General features: G+C 41.0%; 1 protein-coding gene across 1 annotated transcript; it reads right to left on the minus strand.

Annotated features, from left to right (window-relative positions):
* Positions 1-357: 357 nt before the first annotated feature.
* TARS1 (threonyl-tRNA synthetase 1) lies at positions 358-17,515 on the minus strand. The gene is made up of 19 exons (XM_030470066.1): positions 17,301-17,515; positions 16,846-16,926; positions 15,781-15,971; positions 14,462-14,585; positions 13,185-13,306; positions 12,852-12,969; positions 11,474-11,538; positions 11,314-11,392; positions 10,619-10,765; positions 9,599-9,697; positions 8,706-8,872; positions 8,007-8,169; positions 7,780-7,917; positions 6,958-7,035; positions 5,039-5,139; positions 4,815-4,919; positions 4,115-4,187; positions 3,266-3,380; positions 358-1,619 (listed from the first exon to the last, which is right to left on the minus strand). Exons 1-19 carry the CDS (start codon positions 17,319-17,321, stop codon positions 1,471-1,473), a joined length of 2,136 nt encoding a protein of 711 aa, XP_030325926.1. The 5' UTR covers positions 17,322-17,515; the 3' UTR covers positions 358-1,470.
* Positions 17,516-18,511: the final 996 nt, after the last annotated feature.

The raw sequence follows: 18,511 nt of genomic DNA on the forward strand, positions 1-18,511 counted from the left end.
ACAACAGTCAGAGTGAATGTTTAGACTGAATGAACCAGAGAAGGAAATAGAATTTGCTAAAAGTTGCTGGGGTTTGTGGCCTGGTGAAACTGAATCCACAATGATCTAATGTTACCACCATTCCCTGAGGAAGGCCAGTGAGGAAAAGATAGATTAAATGCTTCTGCCCAGATAATACAGGAAATAGCAAGACCTGGAGGTTTTCAAAAAGACAGGATGCTTCAAACCTGTCCTCATTATTTGTATGTTCTTTGTTAAGGCTGTAGCAATAGCTTTCTTTCTAAATAGTTATCAACTACCTTTGGAAGCTGTTCATGTCAGTTAAGATTAATAAATAAAAAAACCAGAACAATCCAAAAACCCTCAGACCATGATTTTATTTTTTGTCAGTGACAGACATTTGTCAGCCAGATGTACAAAAAACCCCACCAAACCCAAAACGAATTTATGAGATCCCCTAACTGTGAGATAGGAGGGGCTGCTAACTGAGTATGTGATGCCTGGAGGAAAGGCTTAGGAAGGAAGTGTTCCACTGAAGGGGACGGTATCTATTGAATTGAAACACAGCATTTGTTCAAAAAAATTAAAAAAAAAATAGTAATTATCCCTTTTAGTTTGGTACATTCTTGTTTCTGCTGTGATGTCTACGCTTTACTGAAAGGACACCTCAGGGACATGAACAGAAACACTCACTGTTCCCAAGCATCCTGGTTTCATTAGCTGCTTCTTTGGCCCTACCTCTTCCAGACAATCTTATCCCCATGCTACAGCTGCAACGGCCTTACCCGCAGAGCCAGCATATTTCAGATACTGCCTTGGAAGAGGGTACAGTTGGCTTCGGTTAGCAGCTCGGTACTGTGTGGCAGGCAGCCCCCTGTGACAAGTGTCACACAGTGAGAGCCAAGACTTTACCAGAGGCACCAACTGCTACGGAAGGAGGAGAAAGGAGAATACTGCTGTTCACTTCCCTGCTCCGGTGACCAGGAACTGTTCATCAACATTTAATTGGTGTAAGGCCAGCAGACAGGACTGCAAGGTCTTACTTCCCTTGTTAAAGGAGACACTCCAAAGGCTGCTGCAGTGTATGATTATTATGTGGTTTCTTAAGCCTAAGGCCTTTTAAGTTTCATGAAAAACATTTGCTATCTAAATGCATTTTATTCTTAACAGGGTAGTTGGAATGCTACGGGTATCCCTGATTAACATTCCCATTTTCCCTTGCAGCCACAGAAAGTCATTTTATCTTGCTTCACCTGACATTGATCAGAGGCCAGGAAATTCTACTTCAAAGTTTGTGAAAATTTGATTTTTTACAAAAATAGATGTTTCTGAGTAAGGAAACATCTCTGCTAAAATGAGTAAAAGGTCCAATGAGAAACATATTTCAAATCTGGTTCAGCATAAAAACTGTGCGGTTAACTGAATTAGGAAAACTAAGATCTTATTTTATGCCAGGTAGAGCAGGTGGTGTTAAAATTCTTCTTCAGCTTGTCTGGAGCGAGAGCGTTTCAGATCCAGCAGTCTCTCCACAGTGTCTGCAATTGTACGCTCACCATGCACCTTGTTATCTCGGGTGCGGATGTTAACTGTTCCACTTGCCTTCTCCTTTTCACCAACAACTAGAAACAACGCACATGCAAAGGAATGAATTTAACATTTAGCAAGCTCTTTTTTTCCCCCTATTCCTTTAAAACTTAGCTCTACTAAATAAAAGTTCTAAAAAGCTTACAACCAACACATCAATTCCTTCTCTGCCCTCCTCCCAGCTTCCCCAGCTTGTATCTGTAACAGCCAATAGCCTTATTTAATCTTGTATAATTTAATAGGTTTTAGCATGTTATGAACAGCAACTTACCAAAATATGGGTAAAGATAAAACTAAACTTAGTAAGTCCAGCTTGACTTACTTATTATTAGAGACAAAGTCAAAATGAGAAATAACAAAGAATCACAGAATCAACCAGGTTGGAGAAGACCTTTAAGATCATAAACCACTACCCCAGGACTGCCAAGTCCACCACTAAATCATGTCACCAAGGGCCTCATCTACACGGTTTCTGAACACTTCCAGGGACAGCGATTCTACCACTGCCCTGGGCAGCCTGTTCCAATGCCTGAGCAACCTCTAAGTGAAGAAATTGTTCCTAATATCCAATCTAAACCTCCCTTGGTGCAGCTTGAGGCTGTTTCCTCTTGTCCTATCACTTGTTACTTGGGAGAAAAGACTGACCCCTACCTCACTATAACCTCCTTTTAGGTAGTTGTAGAGAGCCTTCTCTTCTCCAGACTAAACAACCCTAGTTCCCTCAGACTTGTGCTCTAGACATGGATTACTCCATGGGCAAAGATTAGAAGGACAACATGACTGTAATTAATCAATAGCTATCTTTTTTCTTTACAGAAAGACAGTTTATTGGAAAATCTCAAAGCTCTTTTAAGATACAGATACCAAGATAATGTAGGTATGTCTCATTACTAATGTAAGATTGTATTTCTCTGGTACCCAATCTACATTCAGTTGGGACAACTCTTTGAAAAAACCTCTGAACCTAAATTAGATGAGACCTTTTCCCTGACAGACTGATCATTTCTTTGTGGTCTTGAAGATAATATGTGGTTGTGTATTAGCTGTATCACACACTTAAAGTTTTAAAGAAGAACTTTATTCATGATTTTGTCAAATATTCTCCTTCTACTCTAGCGGAACTCAGATAGTTTTAGGGTCAGTGCTGAAGCCTCAATTTACATGACATGACTAATATGCTGCTTCAAATCACATACTTCAGGGTCAGTTTCTAACTCTCCCTGCATGACCCTTTTGTGGAAGTCTTCTCCTACACACGCATGTATAGCTCCAGAGTGGACCACAGCTGAATACAGTGAAAATATGGTAATTCTTTTGCTACACTTGAAACAAAGAGCATGATTTACTGGGGGGAGTGCAAATCACTTAACAATCTGACTGACAAAGGGCAAGAGATTTCACAGATGTCTCTACATTGCTGGCCAGAAGACAGCAAAGGTCTTTTCCTAAAGCAGCAGGAATGCCTTAGGTCACAGTGATCTCTTTTCGGTGACAGCTATCCACACCAGGAATGCCCACCATGTAGGCAGGAGAGGCTCTCCGGAATGGAGACTCTTAGGAACAAAGTAACCTAAAACACTGACTACCGCTTTCTGCCTTGCTCACAGAAGATCGAGCCTTATAATCTATGCAAGGAAATCAGCCTTTTTAACAGAGGTATGAGGTAACAAAAATACATTACCCAGAATGAAGTTATACTGTGCAAGCTGAGCATTTCTGATCTTCTTATTCAGTGTGCATCCAGGATCTACATCAACATCTGCCATTAATCCGGCATCGTGGAAGTGCTGCCTGACCTAGGAGAAAAAGTATTTAAACTGTCACTATAGGATGACACATTCATGACAATGAACAATTTATGACTTGTAAACTTAAGCCAGCTAAGCTTATCTGACCCCTAAAACAAAGGCACTGTCATTGGCTCAGATGTTGGAGATGAGCCCAGTTCAAGAAATGAAAACAGGTCAGCTATCATGCAAGTACATACACACTGAATACCTAAGCAGTTATGTAAGTATCTAATGTTTTGGGCTGAACAGCAATTGGAGTTTGATATTGTAAAAGACAGCATGTTGGTGGAGCTTTCTGATCCAAAGAGATTTTAATTTATCTTGCAGACTATTCAATTCATATATTGTGTGCTTGAAAAAAACACAGGTCTGCTGGATGCTAAATACGCATCTTCATTTTTCTTACTGCTTTGCAAGATGTGTATAGCCATGGGAAACTAGAATCTGAAAGGTAAGACAGCTTTTGAGCTAGAGAGAAGAAAAAAATAAGTTTTCCAAAAATGTAAGTCTTACAAAGATCAGCACTTGTTGTTTAGATACCCAAAATCTATTTCAGGTTGTCTTTAAGAGAAATCTACAACTACAGCAGCTGTCATTGTAAGACAAGAATACTACTATGTAATATACAAAGACTTGTAACATTTATCTGAGATGAATGCTATTAATAACCAAGTATCTCAACTAAATACAATATACTGGAGAAAAAAAATAAAAAAAAAGCCCTCAAACATATACCTCACCTTTTGAGCATACTCATCACATGCTGGTCCCACTGGTACCACCATGACCTGCTGTGGGGACAGCCAGAGCGGCCTTCAATAAACAAACAAAACAAGTTTATAAAGCTTTCAGTATTTTTTTAAGAATTAAAAGTCCTATTAACAGATAAGACTAAGATCTGTTTAACAGTCATAAAGCCAGCTGCTTAGATGGGGTTCAGAGGTGATGACAGCCTTACACTCGTTACAATTTATTTCCCCCAGGAAATGAGTGTCAAAGAACTGCAGAATGGACAGAATTACTTTCTTACCTGAAGATTCAAGTTGTCTTTACAACAGGCAACAAGTGCTAATTGAGTTGTTGACCTTATTACTAACTAATCATGGGAAAACACTTACTTTTAAATCTTGTTATACTCAGAGGGCGCATCCCCATCTGGCACTACACTGCATCAGGTAAACAAAATCACCCACATAAATGACTCTTTGCAAGGCAGCCCAGCTGCAAAAGCAAAGTTGAGATATGCACCTTGGGCAGACAAGATGTATGCTGCACCTGCATGAGTGGCATCATGTAGAGGCTAGAATTATTTAAGGAGGTATGTCTCTACAGCAAGCAAGTACAACAGACCGTCTTGATTCTTGCATGCTTGGGGCTAATTTCTCTTCTACATAAAACATTTGCTTGAACTGGAATAATAAATCTACTTTTCAACATTACCATTTGCCTCCATAGTTTTCAGTTAGAATGGCGATCATTCTCTCCACAGATCCCAAGATAGCCCGGTGAATGATAACTGGTCTTGTCTTGTCATTGCCATCATGGCTGTGAAAAAAGGTGGTTTTTTTCAAATGTAAAGGTTTTTTCTGGATGTAAACATATGCCTGTAAGTGACAGGAAAGTTGGATTACATAGCAATTAAAACCACCAGCCTCTGCGCTTACCTGACAAAGGTGAGGTTAAATCTGACTGGCAGCTGGAAGTCAAGCTGGATTGTAGCACACTGGTGGTAGCGGCCAATGGCATCTTTAATCTGAATGTCAATCTTAAAACCAAAAAGACACAAACTTTTACTACAGTTTAAGATGCAAGCATGCCCCTCTGAAAGCAAATTCATTGTTTTAAGATGGAAGGTTTCACTCAATGCAGAGGAACTGTATGTGGTTTTAGACAATATAGGTTTACTTCAGCATACATTAGGATTTAAATGATTTGCAGGTTCTGATGCAAATCATGTCAGAGCTAAAACCAGGGTGAACAGGCAGAGAGACATTAACTCAGACTATTTTTTGTGAGTTTCAATCTTGGACTTTAACAGGCCTTTTCACTGAGAGAATTCAGCAACATACAAGTGCAATTTCAAGATTAGAACTGAACATGTATCCCCAGAAACATGACTTCTTCAACCTCAAACTGGCAAACTTACACCCCTGTTTTATGCAGTATTTGAATACTCTGTAGCTAATGTTATATATTCAGGGCACGAACATGGGAGTTCACTTACCAGAGGAGTACAGACACTTGTTCTGTACTATGAGTATCTACAGTCAAGCCTATTCTTTCACTTCTCACACTTTAATCCCTAGTACAGTTATGATACAAGTTAGACAAACAGACGGGTAGAAAACAGTAGATTTATAATGTCCTGACCTTATTCATTTATCACATTGCGCTCTTATACATCACTTCACCAGTATGGCTGTATGCTGGAGCTGTGTGCCTTATTTTGATTTATATATCAAACAAAGAGATCAGAGTTCTATTAAATGAGTTCTAAATATCTTCCAATTTTGCATTCAGTAGCCAGAACTTATCATAGTTCAGCTAGTCACCAAAAAACTAATTTGCAATCTTCTTTAATTTCAAACCACCCAGTCACGGAGTAGAAAAAAAACCCCATCCAAGTAGTTTAAAGTTTCTCTAGATGTAGAGCTTAACTTAAGAATGGAACTTCAACTACTTTCCATTAAAACCTGTACAAAATGCTACGTTTGCTCACTTTACTTTGGCTAGGGTGTATTAGGAGCAAGTATCAAGTTAATTAAGGTTAACAAAGGTTCCTGTAGATATTTGCCACCTTTCAAATCAAGTGAGGAAATTACTAAATGTAAAATGCAAACAAGATTATGAATGATTAGCTGCTATAGTACATTTCACCTACAACCTACAAAATGAAATTGATTCAACTACCATACAAAGAGAGAAATCAGAACCAGTAGATATAGATGTAGCGTAGGTTTATTAGGGAAAGATTTACAAGTAATTTTGCAAGGCTTTCTGTCCCTATGCTCAAAAGATAACAAGAAATTTCTAGAAAGCCCTAGTTAACTTAGGAGACAAGCTTTAAAAACCCCAACAAAACCACAAAACCAATACAAGGAGCTTTTTATAATACCCAAACCCACCAGCAATTCAATACAGCTACAAAACTATGCCAGTAAAAGCAACATTTTTCAAAATAACTGTTTAACCAGAAAGTTTTTGTTTTTCTCATGACTTGTGATTCACTTACTACCCAAAGGATTATTTCTCATGCTGCAATTGCTCTGCTAACACAGATCTTACAGTGCCACCTTCTGTTCATGTTTCCCACTAAATCAATCAGCTCTGTTTAAGCAACATACAAATGGTTTATATGTGTAAATTTGGTTTAATTGAGTATTAAGGCTATATGAAAACCAGGATCAGACAGTATTATTTCCTGTCTCAAGTTTGTCAGAGTTTATGTATCTGGAAAACTACAAAACTTCAGTCAGGCAGCATCTTAAAATGGTATTAGGTCCCTTCTTACAAATCCCAGCTCTTTGACCCACCCAAACACAACAAAAAATGTAAGCCAGCTAAGGGTTAGCAACATACCAACCTTAGGTCCATAGAAAGCTCCATCACCAGGGTTTAACTCCCACTTCTCACCAAAGTCATTGAGGCTGTTTTCGAGTTGCTAGAGATAAAGAAAACATACACTGAGTGTTTCTCAATCATTTGCTGTCTTTCCATGTTACAGAATCACGTCAGCCTGCTAGTACAGATATGTGACACTACCAAATTTTCAGTACTTCTCAGTCACTGCTGCAACTCATTTATTTTCTGAAAAATCAAAGTTTTGGAAGAGCCCCAGCATTAAAAAAAAAAAAGAAAAAAAAAAAAAAAGAGTCCAAATTTAATAAACAAACAAAAAAAATTAATTCATTCATTTTGGAAGAGGCCAAACAAGCAATGTTAGCTAAGAGACAAGAACTTTTTATGCTAAATTCAAAGTTTGTAGATAATATTGAGATGGGATCAATCCCAATACACCCAGTATCTATTCCTGCCATATCTTCTTCCTAGCACTGCGCCTGCAGGGGTTAACCCCATCTCTTTCATCATGAAAGCAACTGTGCTTTTGGAAAATGGCTCTATTATAGAGGCTGCCAGAATTGGCTCTCCTCCTCCTTTGTTTTTTTATTATAAAACATACAAGGAAAGACAGAAAGAGACAGAGTGGTAATTTGATTTTGACATTGGAGATTGCTTCTGTATGGAGGGTAAGCTATTTACAGCAGCCAGACTGAATTGAAGACTGTTATTAAAGTAATACTGCTGATGCCCAGCTGTCGCTATAGTTCCTAGAAGCCAATATGTTCTTACAGGACTTTAAGTTGCAGCCTTGCTTTCATATAAAAAGTTGATAAAACTGTGTTACCTTTTCAGCTTGATTCCATACTTCAATATCTCCCAGGTACTTTTCAGGACGAGTGGAGAGATTCAGTTTAAAGGAAAATCCAAAGACATCATACACAGTACGTAAGAACTCCAGACAACTTTTAATCTCTTCTTCAATCTTTATGAAAATAGAAACAGAAGTCTCAAATATGGAAAAATCAGCTATTCTGTTTTTAAGACCTGATTCCATTTAATAGCAGCCCATACCTGCTCCATAGCACAGAATATGTGAGCATCGTCCTGCTGGAACCGGCGTACTCGAGTGAGTCCTGTGAGAGCTCCAGACAGTTCATTGCGATGCAGAACACCAAAATCAGCCAACCGTAATGGCAGCTCACGCCATGATCTTGGGCGATGATCAAACATAAGGCTGAAGGAAAAGTTTATTAGTTGAAGCTCATCCAGAATCAAAATGCCAATGAGAAGCATCCAGTATACCTAAGCAGATGCCCATAATGCCAGTGATGTAATCTGAATACAATCACCACTCACATCTCCTTTTGTCAGGGAAGCAAATGCAGATAATCCTTTTATAACCCGTATGCTTCCCTCACCAAACAGAGAGAAGATAACACAGCTCCTAAAACTGAGCATTAAAACCTGAATGCCTGAATTGCCACAAATTTGACAATGCCCCAGTATTTTGGATATCCAGGTTTTGTAGTACCACGGTAAGCTTCAGCTCAAAACCACAGCCACTGTAATGATGGAAAAAATGGTATTTTCCAGTGTCTCAAGTAAAGAGAGCATGTAGTCAACAGGACTCATAATTACACCACTCCTGACAGCATGCCACATCTGGATACCTGAAGATAGCCATCTTTACAATTAAGCAAGCAAAAGAAACAGGATTTGTTTGTTTGAATCAGCATCATCTTTGATAAAGTGGATTTGCCATGTACTTACCAGTGTCCTGGACAGTTCATAGGCTTCAGAGCAAAGATTTCTTTCTCGACTTCAAAGGAAAACATATTGTCACTGTAATGCTGCCAGTGCCCTGAAGTCATCCATAGTTTGCTGTTGAAAACATTTGGAGTAACAACCTCCTGGAATCCACGTTTTCGATACTCACTCTGAAACAACAGACCCAGTACACAAAATAACTAAAAAGACAAAATTACAAAAGTAATGCTACTCAGCCTTCAATCTGCAACCATAAAAATATACAAATGCTGCCCTAAAAAAGTCCCTGACTTGAGGAGAGAAGAAGCAGAATAAAATTCAAGTTGGACATGCCAGGATACATCCCTTCCACCAGCACCACCCTTCCCACAAACAATTCCTCTGTAGGAGGCAAGAAGAACAAGTTTCTTCCCTGAAAGCAAAGCAGCAGTCTGTAATTACTCAATGATACTTGATAGTATACTGCAGTGCAAATATACAGTAATAAGACAGACTTTAAATACTACAAGATCAGGATTTCTTTTCCCCTACACATAACTTCATAACAGTTCTACAGAGTGAAATTTAGTTAGTGTATTAAAACAAATCAATATGCATCAGTGGGACAGTTGTAGTGTGAGCTTATCGCTACTATTAGATGTTAAAGAATTCATACTATAAAGTATCATTATCACGGCTTTAACTGCAGGTGTAAAGCATTGATAAACAAATAACCTTGCAGAGATTGTGACAACACCAATTCAAAGAAACCAGGTTTCTTTAGTTCCATGGCTTACAGAATAAAAGATCCAAATAACTTGAAATGCAGGGCTGTTAATACTGTTACATGTAGCATGCTGTTACGTATTTTTCTAAAACTAAGCAATTTCTTCTAGAAGATTTCCAAAAGACCTTACCCGGATGAGTTCAATTAACGTGTTATAAATGTAAGCTCCTTTTGGCAAGAAAAAACAGCTACCAGGGCTGAGCTCATGAAAGAAAAACAGTTCTTGGTCCTGCAGAAAAACAGATTTGAAAAACTTAGTATTTGTACACCATCTTTTTCACTTAACTTTCACAAATGAATTACTACTGACTTGGCATCACTATGCAAAGTTTGGGTTGGTTTAGCTGTTTCGGTTTTTTTTAAAAGCAATACCAATAGATGAGATGCATTTTCACTAGTATTTATATCCCCATCAGTACTGACAGAAGAAGGAGATTGTTCAGTTTCCAATTTCATTAATGATGCTCCTAAACTTTGCATTTATGTGTAAGTCCTAACTGTGTCCTCAGAGCTCCCTTTGTACTTTGGCAAGTGATGTTTAGTTCTGCTTCTGCAGGTCTCTGTAATTATTTGCACATGAGCTCAATGTGTGACCTGTAGTTAGCTAATGTTGTCACAAACTGTGCACATGCTTGTGGCCTGCACATAGTGAATTTTCCTGTGTATTTCCCTGGTGTCCTAGGAGGACACCTTGCAACAGTGTTCTGGACTATCAATTATCTGACAGGCATTTCCGTCTAAAAACAAACCCAAAACCAAACCAACCAAACCCCCATAGAAATGTATTAGAATTCTGAAATCACACAGAAGAACTGCGAGTGAACAGGCTGCAGCAAACAGTGTAGGAATGAGCACTGCCTGCAAACTGAAGAGCTCATGTTTTGCAGACCAAAGTGTCCATGTTCTGTTCTGACTGATATGTGGAATAAAGATGTTAATGTGTTTAAAGCAGCAAAAGGTCTAAAGAGAAGTTACTTAAGATTTTTTATGATCTTTGAGAGAAAATTACCCAACTTTGCAACTCAACTAAAAATACAGTTGTGTCACGTCTTGATTGTGGCAGCACGTATACACTGTCTTCAAGATCCTTCTTGTTAAGGGGCTATAACCACACAGTGTTTGTGAAATACATTAATAGAAAAACTCTCACCCGCCCAATTTTTCTGTGATCTCTGCTTTTAGCCTCCTCCTGGAATTTCTCCCACTCCTTCAGCATTTTTGCATCTGGGAATGAAATTCCATAGATCCGCTGGAGGGATTCCATATCAGCCTTGCCTTCCCAATAGGTAGAAGAATTCTGCGTGCAAAAAAAATAAATGAAAACCTTCAAGAAAAGGAGGAGCCTCCACATTTTACTACTACTGCAGGCAATTATTAAGTCGTCACTGTACTTAATGTAGATAACTAAAGCATAAGGAGAGTTTTAGTCTTACGTTCAGAGCACTGATCAGAAAAATCCAAAACAAGCAGGTGGCTTCAAGCTCTCCGTTATTTTTTTAAACCTATTTGCTCTCTTTGTAGCCACCCTATTACAACTATTTATTCACACTCAGCTATAACCATCAGCTGAGCAAAAACTATAAACTCTAACTGATACAGTTCAGCCAAGCCTTAAGCCACACTCACTCCTATCTGTACTGGAGTGCAGGCCCTGGACACCTACGTGGGCTTCACACCATCTGGATATCATTCTAGCATGCAGCCCCTTCCCAGTTTGTTACAGTGAAGTTTTGGCCAGGTTACCCATTTCACAGTACATTCTTGGATAAGACACCATCCTGTGGCTCAAAGACAGCAATGCATTTTCAGTGAAAACATTTGTGTAAGGCAGTTTTCAGCACTTACCTTATGGATTTTTATGGTCTTTATCTTGCCAGTATGTCTAACATGAGGCCCTCTGCATAAATCTATCAACGGACCACACCTAAGAGTAGGAAAACATTCATTTGGTATATTTCACCCTAGAAAAATATATCCAATAATATTATGATGCATGTGTAATTACCTGTATACTGTTGTAGTTGGTGTATTGACCTTCTCATTCAGGATACGACACTTGAATTTATTATACTGAGAAGAAAAGCAACACGCATATTTGTTAGCTCCTTGTTAAGCGAGCGGATGGCCAGCAGTTTAAATTATTTGCAAACCTGACGCTATGCTGCATCAGAAGAGGATTATAAAAGACAGAAGACAGTCAAGTAGTGGAGCAAGCTGCCCAGACAGCAGGTTGTACAGTCTCCGATTTCAGTGTTGACCCCACGCCCTCTGCTTGACATTAGACTGGAGACCTATGAAGGTACATTTCAATCTAACTGCCCTCTACTCTGCTCTCATGAGACCCCACTTGGAGCACTGTGTGCAGTTCTCATGCCCTCAACACAAGAAGGACATGGAGCTGTTGGAGCTGTCCAGAGGAGGGCCACGAGGATGATCAGGGGCTGGAGCACCTCCCGTATGAAGACAGGCTGAGAAAGTTGGGGCTGTTCAGCCTGGAGGAGAGAAGCTGCGTGGAGACCTCAGAGCAGCCTTCCAGTATCTGAAGGGGGCCTACAAGGATGCTGGAGAGGGACTCTTCATTAGAGACTGTAGTGATAGGACAAGGGGTGATGGGTTCAAACTTAAACTGGGGAAGTTTAGGTCAGACATAAGGAAGAAGTTCTTTACTGTGAGGGTGCTGAGGCACTGGAACAGGTTGCCCAAAGAAGCGGTAAATGCTCCATCCCTGGCAATGTTCAAGGCCAGGCTGGACAGAACCTTGGGCAACATGGTCTAGCATGAGGTGTCCCTGCCCATGGCAGGGGGTTGGAACTAGCTGATCTTAACGTCCTTTTCAACCCTAACTATTCTTTGATTCTATGATTCCCCTGATCTCCTAACAGTGAAAACTGAGTAACATCTATCTCAGGAATGCCAGGTAATTATTTACAGCTAGGTACGAAAGAGAAAGGATCAGCTTTTAGTGTTCCATGGACCTCTCAGAAGTCCTCATTATAGAAAATGTCCTATGAAGCTTTCTGAATGCATCAGCATATGCAATAGTATCGCCACAGCATTTTGCTAACAGCCGATTTAATATAGGCATAAACATAATTGCACATAATATACTGCAAATCTACATCTGTGGGAAATAAAGAACATGGCTTCAGAGATTTTGCCAAGGTCATCCAGGGGAAGAATGAGAATTCTTATAGTTGCAGAAAACCTACTGCACATTCCTGCTCTTTTTTTTTTTTTTTGTTAAATTCCACATATCAGCTTATAGGAACATACCACCTTAAAAAATTTAACCACCTTCTACCACTACCGGAAATGCAGCTAAAGTTACAAATACTTAAAGAATAACTGCATGATGCTAGAAACAACCTTCTGAAACAGCCTACCTTAAACATTTCAAGCAGTGTTTCCTTCTTAACTTCCAGTCTTTCAAAAGCTTGTTTTTCCTTCATTATCTTTTTGCATAAGGTTTCCAAAGCAGAGAAGTCATTACTTGATACACCTCTAAAATAAACACATACACGAAAGTGAATCTTTCTTGCCTTCATTTGCAATTTCTGATCCAGTTGCAGTCAACCAGCTTGTGGATGGGACGCACTACAAGGAACAAAGCAACATGCAGCAGTGCGGATGACTTTGTCCCAGGAACAGGAAGGTAACAGAAATATTGCTGTGATTGCCACCACCCCGCTCCTAATAAAGAAACACACAAAACCTACCCTTCTTCAAGGAACATGTCGTAATAAAATCCATTTTCTATTGGAGGGCCATAGCACAAACAGCCACCATAGATTCGCTCCATAGCTTCGCCCATTATATGAGCACTTGAGTGCCAGTATACCTAATGGAAGCAAAAAAAGGGGATCAGTCTGAACACACACAGTGCATTTCTGAGTATTTAATTTAAAACCTTTTCTGAAACCCAAAATCTGCACCAAGTACCCTGCTTTTCAGGGTACTTGATGCAGATCCCACATTAGAGCAGTGTGCAGAGCAAAAGTGACCAGCCCAGCCACACTCTCATCCTAAGCAGCAATATATCCAAAAGGTAGTATTTCCACTGGAAAACTGGTTACAGCCTGGTAGCAAATAATTCTTATTTTCAACTATCATTGAAATGATTCAATTGTTCTCAAGAAGTCAGGATACTAATCCAGAAACCTTTTTTTTCCTGTGAACTTCAATCAATCAGCTCTGCATAAAGACCAAAAAGTGCACTTTCAACATAAGGTTGTGGTCCTAATCTAAAGATTTTATGCATGGGAAATGCTGCACTGAAGTACAACATTTCAGTTAAAAATTATACTCCGTCTTGTAGTTCACCTGAAGTTTTGACAAATTGTTTTGACAAATTAAAACTGTATCTATAGGAGTTTTGACAAATTAAAACTGTATCTATAGGACTTAACGTCTCCTTTTATACGCACAGTCCAGAAAAAAAATAAATCTCACAGGAGCCATCATTTTGCCAATATGAAAACCCTAAGTCTGAATGGACAACCTCTGTTATGAGTGTGACTGACAGCTTCTTGTACCAAACAATTTTTTCTGAAAACAGTATTTACAAATTTACTGGATATTCACCTGTCTGAGTAGCCAAAAGAAAGTTACGCACTTTTGCATGTACAAAGAGAAGCCTACTCAGTGCTTTTATGATTGAACATACATTTGCACTCAGTATTGTGTTCAAAGTCAGTGCTGAAGAGATCAGTTCAAAAGACCTACATAAACATGAAAGTTGCAAATATAAAATTTTAACAAGAACAGACTTGACATAAACTACAGCAACTGCTAGCAGACATGGCTATGAACACACAGCAGAATGTGTATTATCTGCACGACTGCAATTCCCTTGTACCAATAGAAAATGCAGATGTACACAGCAAACCTGTATCTTCATCATCATCTTCTGAACATGGTGAAGATGCAAATAACTACTCAAGGCTGAGTTTAATGCAAATCCAAGGGCCAGCAAGTTTTGGTAGAAGATACTCACTGCTTGAGCCTCTTCATCTTCAAACTTAAGCAGCTCCAGGGTACAATCCTCCTCCAAAGGACGGTCTAGATCCCAAACCATCTTGTTCACTTTAGCAATGACAGTGTTGTCAGCTAAACCCTGACTACAGAATAAATACACAGTACATCATATTTTGAAATCAGCAAGCAGAAGTACCCCAAATTCGCCCTCCATTTTGAGTAAGGTTTTCAGAAGTGCTCAGAGTAGATACAGTGTCATAAATAAAATCCAAATAAAAGAGCAGTTTAGCATATCTTTAATATTCATGAAAATCCTACTCGTATCTCAGAGATAAGAGAAGAAAACTGCTGCATACTTGACATTCATACATTCTTTAACACATTTGACTTTGAGGCAGCCACATCAAAGTACTAACCTGACTTCAAAATCCTACTGCAATAAAAGACAGAGCTTCTCTTTTAAAGATTTCTGATGTTGTAGCTTTTATAGTTTTGTTTCCACTAAGCAAAAACCCCTTTCCTTGATCCCAAAACACAAGAGCAAAGAAGGTTCCAATGACAAGGCACCTAACCATGAAAAAAAAAAAAAAGGCACTTCATCTCTAGGAATCACCCAGTTTTTGTAATTTTAACTGTCATTGTCCATTGCCCAAATCGACTCCATGGCAGTTTGAGTAACATGGAGATGTGCAATGCTCTTTTTGATGGGTATCCCCCATGCAAGAAAAAATGAAATTAAGTGAAAAATACTCGTACTGTTAACTCCCTCTGAAATCAACTGAAACATCACCCAGCAGTCATCTTCCCTAGCTTGATGCAAACTGGTTTGCACGTGCTAGTAAATTTAGTAGCAAATTACTTCTTCACTGTGAGGGTGGTGAGGCAATGGAACAGGTTGCCCAAAAAAAGTGGTAAATGCCCTATCCCTGGCAGTGTTCAAGGCCAGGCTGGACAGAGCCTTGTGCAACATGGTCTAGTGTGAGGCGTTCCTGCCGATGGCAGGGGGTTGGAACTAGATGATCTTAAGGTCCTTTCCAACCCCAACTATTCTATGATTCTATAATTCTAGGACAGTACTTGCTGGGGAAAATGTGCAAGTAACGTGTGTCTAAAAATCCCACTTATATTCTTATGCAATTTTAGAAACTGCATCTTCAGAAGGCAAAAAAATTACACTCCAAAAGTAAAAGCCTATTGGTTACCTCTCAAGACACCTTGAGAGGACTTGAGATAAATGACTAAGAGAGAAACTATATATTACACATACCCTCTCAGCTACTACATGCAGACAAAGAGCTGTCTGAAAATGATTGAGCCTATCACAGAATAGCATCATACCTAATTCCACAAGCAATTTGATAAGGTGTAGTCTTCCAAGATTCAGCATCAACTTGCTTGCCATCCGGTAACGTAACTTTAATGGGTTTACTGTCATTTGCAGCTCTTTCTGCAAGGAGCGCATCATGTTCAGCCTTAAGTTTATTGTACATCTCTAAACGCTCATTGATAAATGCAGGCCAGGGAGTCAGCTATATATAATGAATAAAGACAAGGGAAAAAAATCAATAGATTATTATAGTAATCTAATATCACATTATGTCAAGAATGAAAACAGAATGGATACATTTTTCACAAGCAGCTGTGACCTTATCTATAGATGTGCTATATCTAACAATCATTATTATTAATATATAATACTATATAATTAACAAGACTTAGCTTAACGAAAATTACTTCTTTGAAATGTACCACTGTACACCTGTTAACTAAAGCACAAATCTATTAGCAGCCTACTACATAGTTTATTGAACACCTGTTTAATAAGCTACACAAGGACAAAAATCAATTTGAAAAGACTATAGAAATTCAACATAAAAATTGATTTTTCGTATTAGGTCAAAAAACTGAGGGAACGCCTCTACTCTGAGCCACCTGGACAGGAACTGACTCCAGCCTCCGAAACACAGAATTACGTCATGTCTATCAGCCTGGGCACAACCAAGGTTGTACAGCTGTGCAGCTGGCTCAGGATTAGTGCTGGCGAGCAGCTGTCCCTTTCTGTGCAGTCAGAGGGAGCTGTGTTTACCCACCATCAAGACAGAAAAGACAGCACTTTACACTGGCTTTCCTCATTCCAGAGACCAGCTGCTTACGACCCAGTGCAAACAGGGGCACAGTGAAGAGCAACTATGGAAATCTGAGCTGCTCTCCCATTGCACCAATACAACTTGGTGTAGAAAGCAACAAAGTCGCTGCATGGTAAACTTTGAGAAAAAGAGTAACTCTAATACCAGATAAAATCTTGACAGGGGTGAACAGCAGCAATGCCAGCAGTGCAAAAGACAGTGACCGGGAGAATGCATCTTTCACTCCCCCTCGCCCAGTGGCCCAAGCGCAGCTCACCTCCGTCCGCCCTCCATCGCCGGCCGCCTCCTTCACCTTCTTCTTTCCGCAATCTGCCTTCTTTTCTTCCCCAGCATTTACCTGAGCAGGGCGAGCACCATTTCCTCATTGTCCAGCAGCCGCTCATAGCTACAGCGCTTTAACCCCCTCCTTAGCCCCACACACACCAGGGACGAGAACCCGCCTCTTCGCCCCGAGAAACCGCACCGCAGCTCCCTCCTCTTTTACCTCCAGGTAAACCCCACCGCCTTCCGCCGCAGCTGCGGAAACCCCCGGCTACGAGGGCGAGGGAGGAGAGGCCTAGCTCCCCCCTGCCGCCAGCACCCGTCCTCCGGACAGGGCTGCCCCCCCCCACCTCCAGGCCTGACACGGGAAGAAGGGGACGCCCCGTCTCAGGGCACCCCCGGCGAGGGGAGTGAGGGGCAGCCGGTGCCCCACCGCGGTGCCGGGCCCACCTGGCTGTCAGCGCCCGCCATGGCTGCACGCAGAACCACCCGGCGGAGCGGGGAAAGGGCGGGCGCAGCCCCGCGCAGGCGCCTCTCGACCGCGGCAGCTGATGCAACCAGGGGCGGTCGCACGACCGGACCTGACCCGACCCGACTCGATCCGCGCCCAGCCGAGCCCCTGCGGCCGGGCCAATAGTGTCGGAGGGCAGCGCTGGACCGGGCTGAGCCGGGGGCCGGGGAAGTGGCGCGACGGGAGCGCAGGCGGCCTCAGCAGCTCAAGATGGCGGAGCCCCTGCCCGCACCCGTCAGGGCGGCAAGCGGGATCTGTGTCCCCACAGCGCTGCGCACCTCGCTCCTGCCGGGGGAACACAACCAGCCTTCCCCCGGCAGCAGGGCTGTAGGGCCCCAGCGGGGTGGCAAGGGGCTGAGGGACGGGGTGGCGCCGAGGGAGTCCCGGCTAGTATTCCCCTGAGGCAGAGATTCAGTCAAGGATGGATTGAGTAATGAGACAAAACTAAAACAAAAATCGGATTGACCAATGTCTGATTTCCCAGGCGGAAAAAGTGGAAGAGGTTCTGAGGAGATTCTGTCAGACCTCTATTGCGTGAGTGCGGCTGCTGTGCTTAGCGCTGTCCTGTTGAGGGGAGATTCAGCATCTCTAATAAAAGGATGTGATTTCAAGTGTTCAGGCATGGCTTTTTGATTTGTAACTTTCTTCCACTTCTCCCCCTGCTATTTATATAGTAATAAATAGTTTTCGTATAGAAAGGTTACTTTCAGCACATTTTTATGGTGCTATGGACTCCCAAAGCAGGCAGTCCCAAGGCCTGTGGTGTGTTAGTTTAGGAAAGGTGTTTATGACAAGATTTCATGTTCTGAAGATATCATAGTGTAGCCTCCTTACTTGGAAGAGTCTAAACCAGTGGTCAGGGCTACAGCTTGTCTTGGACCACTGCTGTATGCAGAGCATCCCACACCACTTCTGCCTCCAGTAACAGATGCTGCCTCTTCATCTGCAGCAATGATCTGGGATTTTAGAGAGTTTCAATGAGCTAAAAAGTGCTCAGATGGACATCAGAGCACTTCAAACTCCATGGACTTTAATGCTGCAAGAAATAAGTTCAGGAAAAATAGGCAGATTTGTGTAGCTTTCAAATACTGGTTGTGTAGCAGCAAAGGACCATTGAGAGAACATCACTGCATTAGTTGACCACAAATGT

This window comes from Strigops habroptila, chromosome Z (genome assembly GCF_004027225.2).
Source record: "Strigops habroptila isolate Jane chromosome Z, bStrHab1.2.pri, whole genome shotgun sequence".
Classification (NCBI taxonomy): Eukaryota; Metazoa; Chordata; class Aves; order Psittaciformes; family Psittacidae; genus Strigops; species Strigops habroptila.

Excerpts from the sequence above, each read along its gene's own strand:
- TARS1 (XM_030470066.1), bottom strand. The coding sequence starts at position 17,321 with ATGGCGGGCGCTGACAGCCAG. Across the intron at positions 14,586-15,780 it reads CAAATTGCTTGTGGAATTAG|TCAGGGTTTAGCTGACAACA; the intron begins GTATGATGCTAT and ends TTTATTCTGTAG. Across the intron at positions 8,170-8,705 it reads ATGAACTGTCCAGGACACTG|CCTTATGTTTGATCATCGCC; the intron begins GTAAGTACATGG and ends CTTTTCCTTCAG.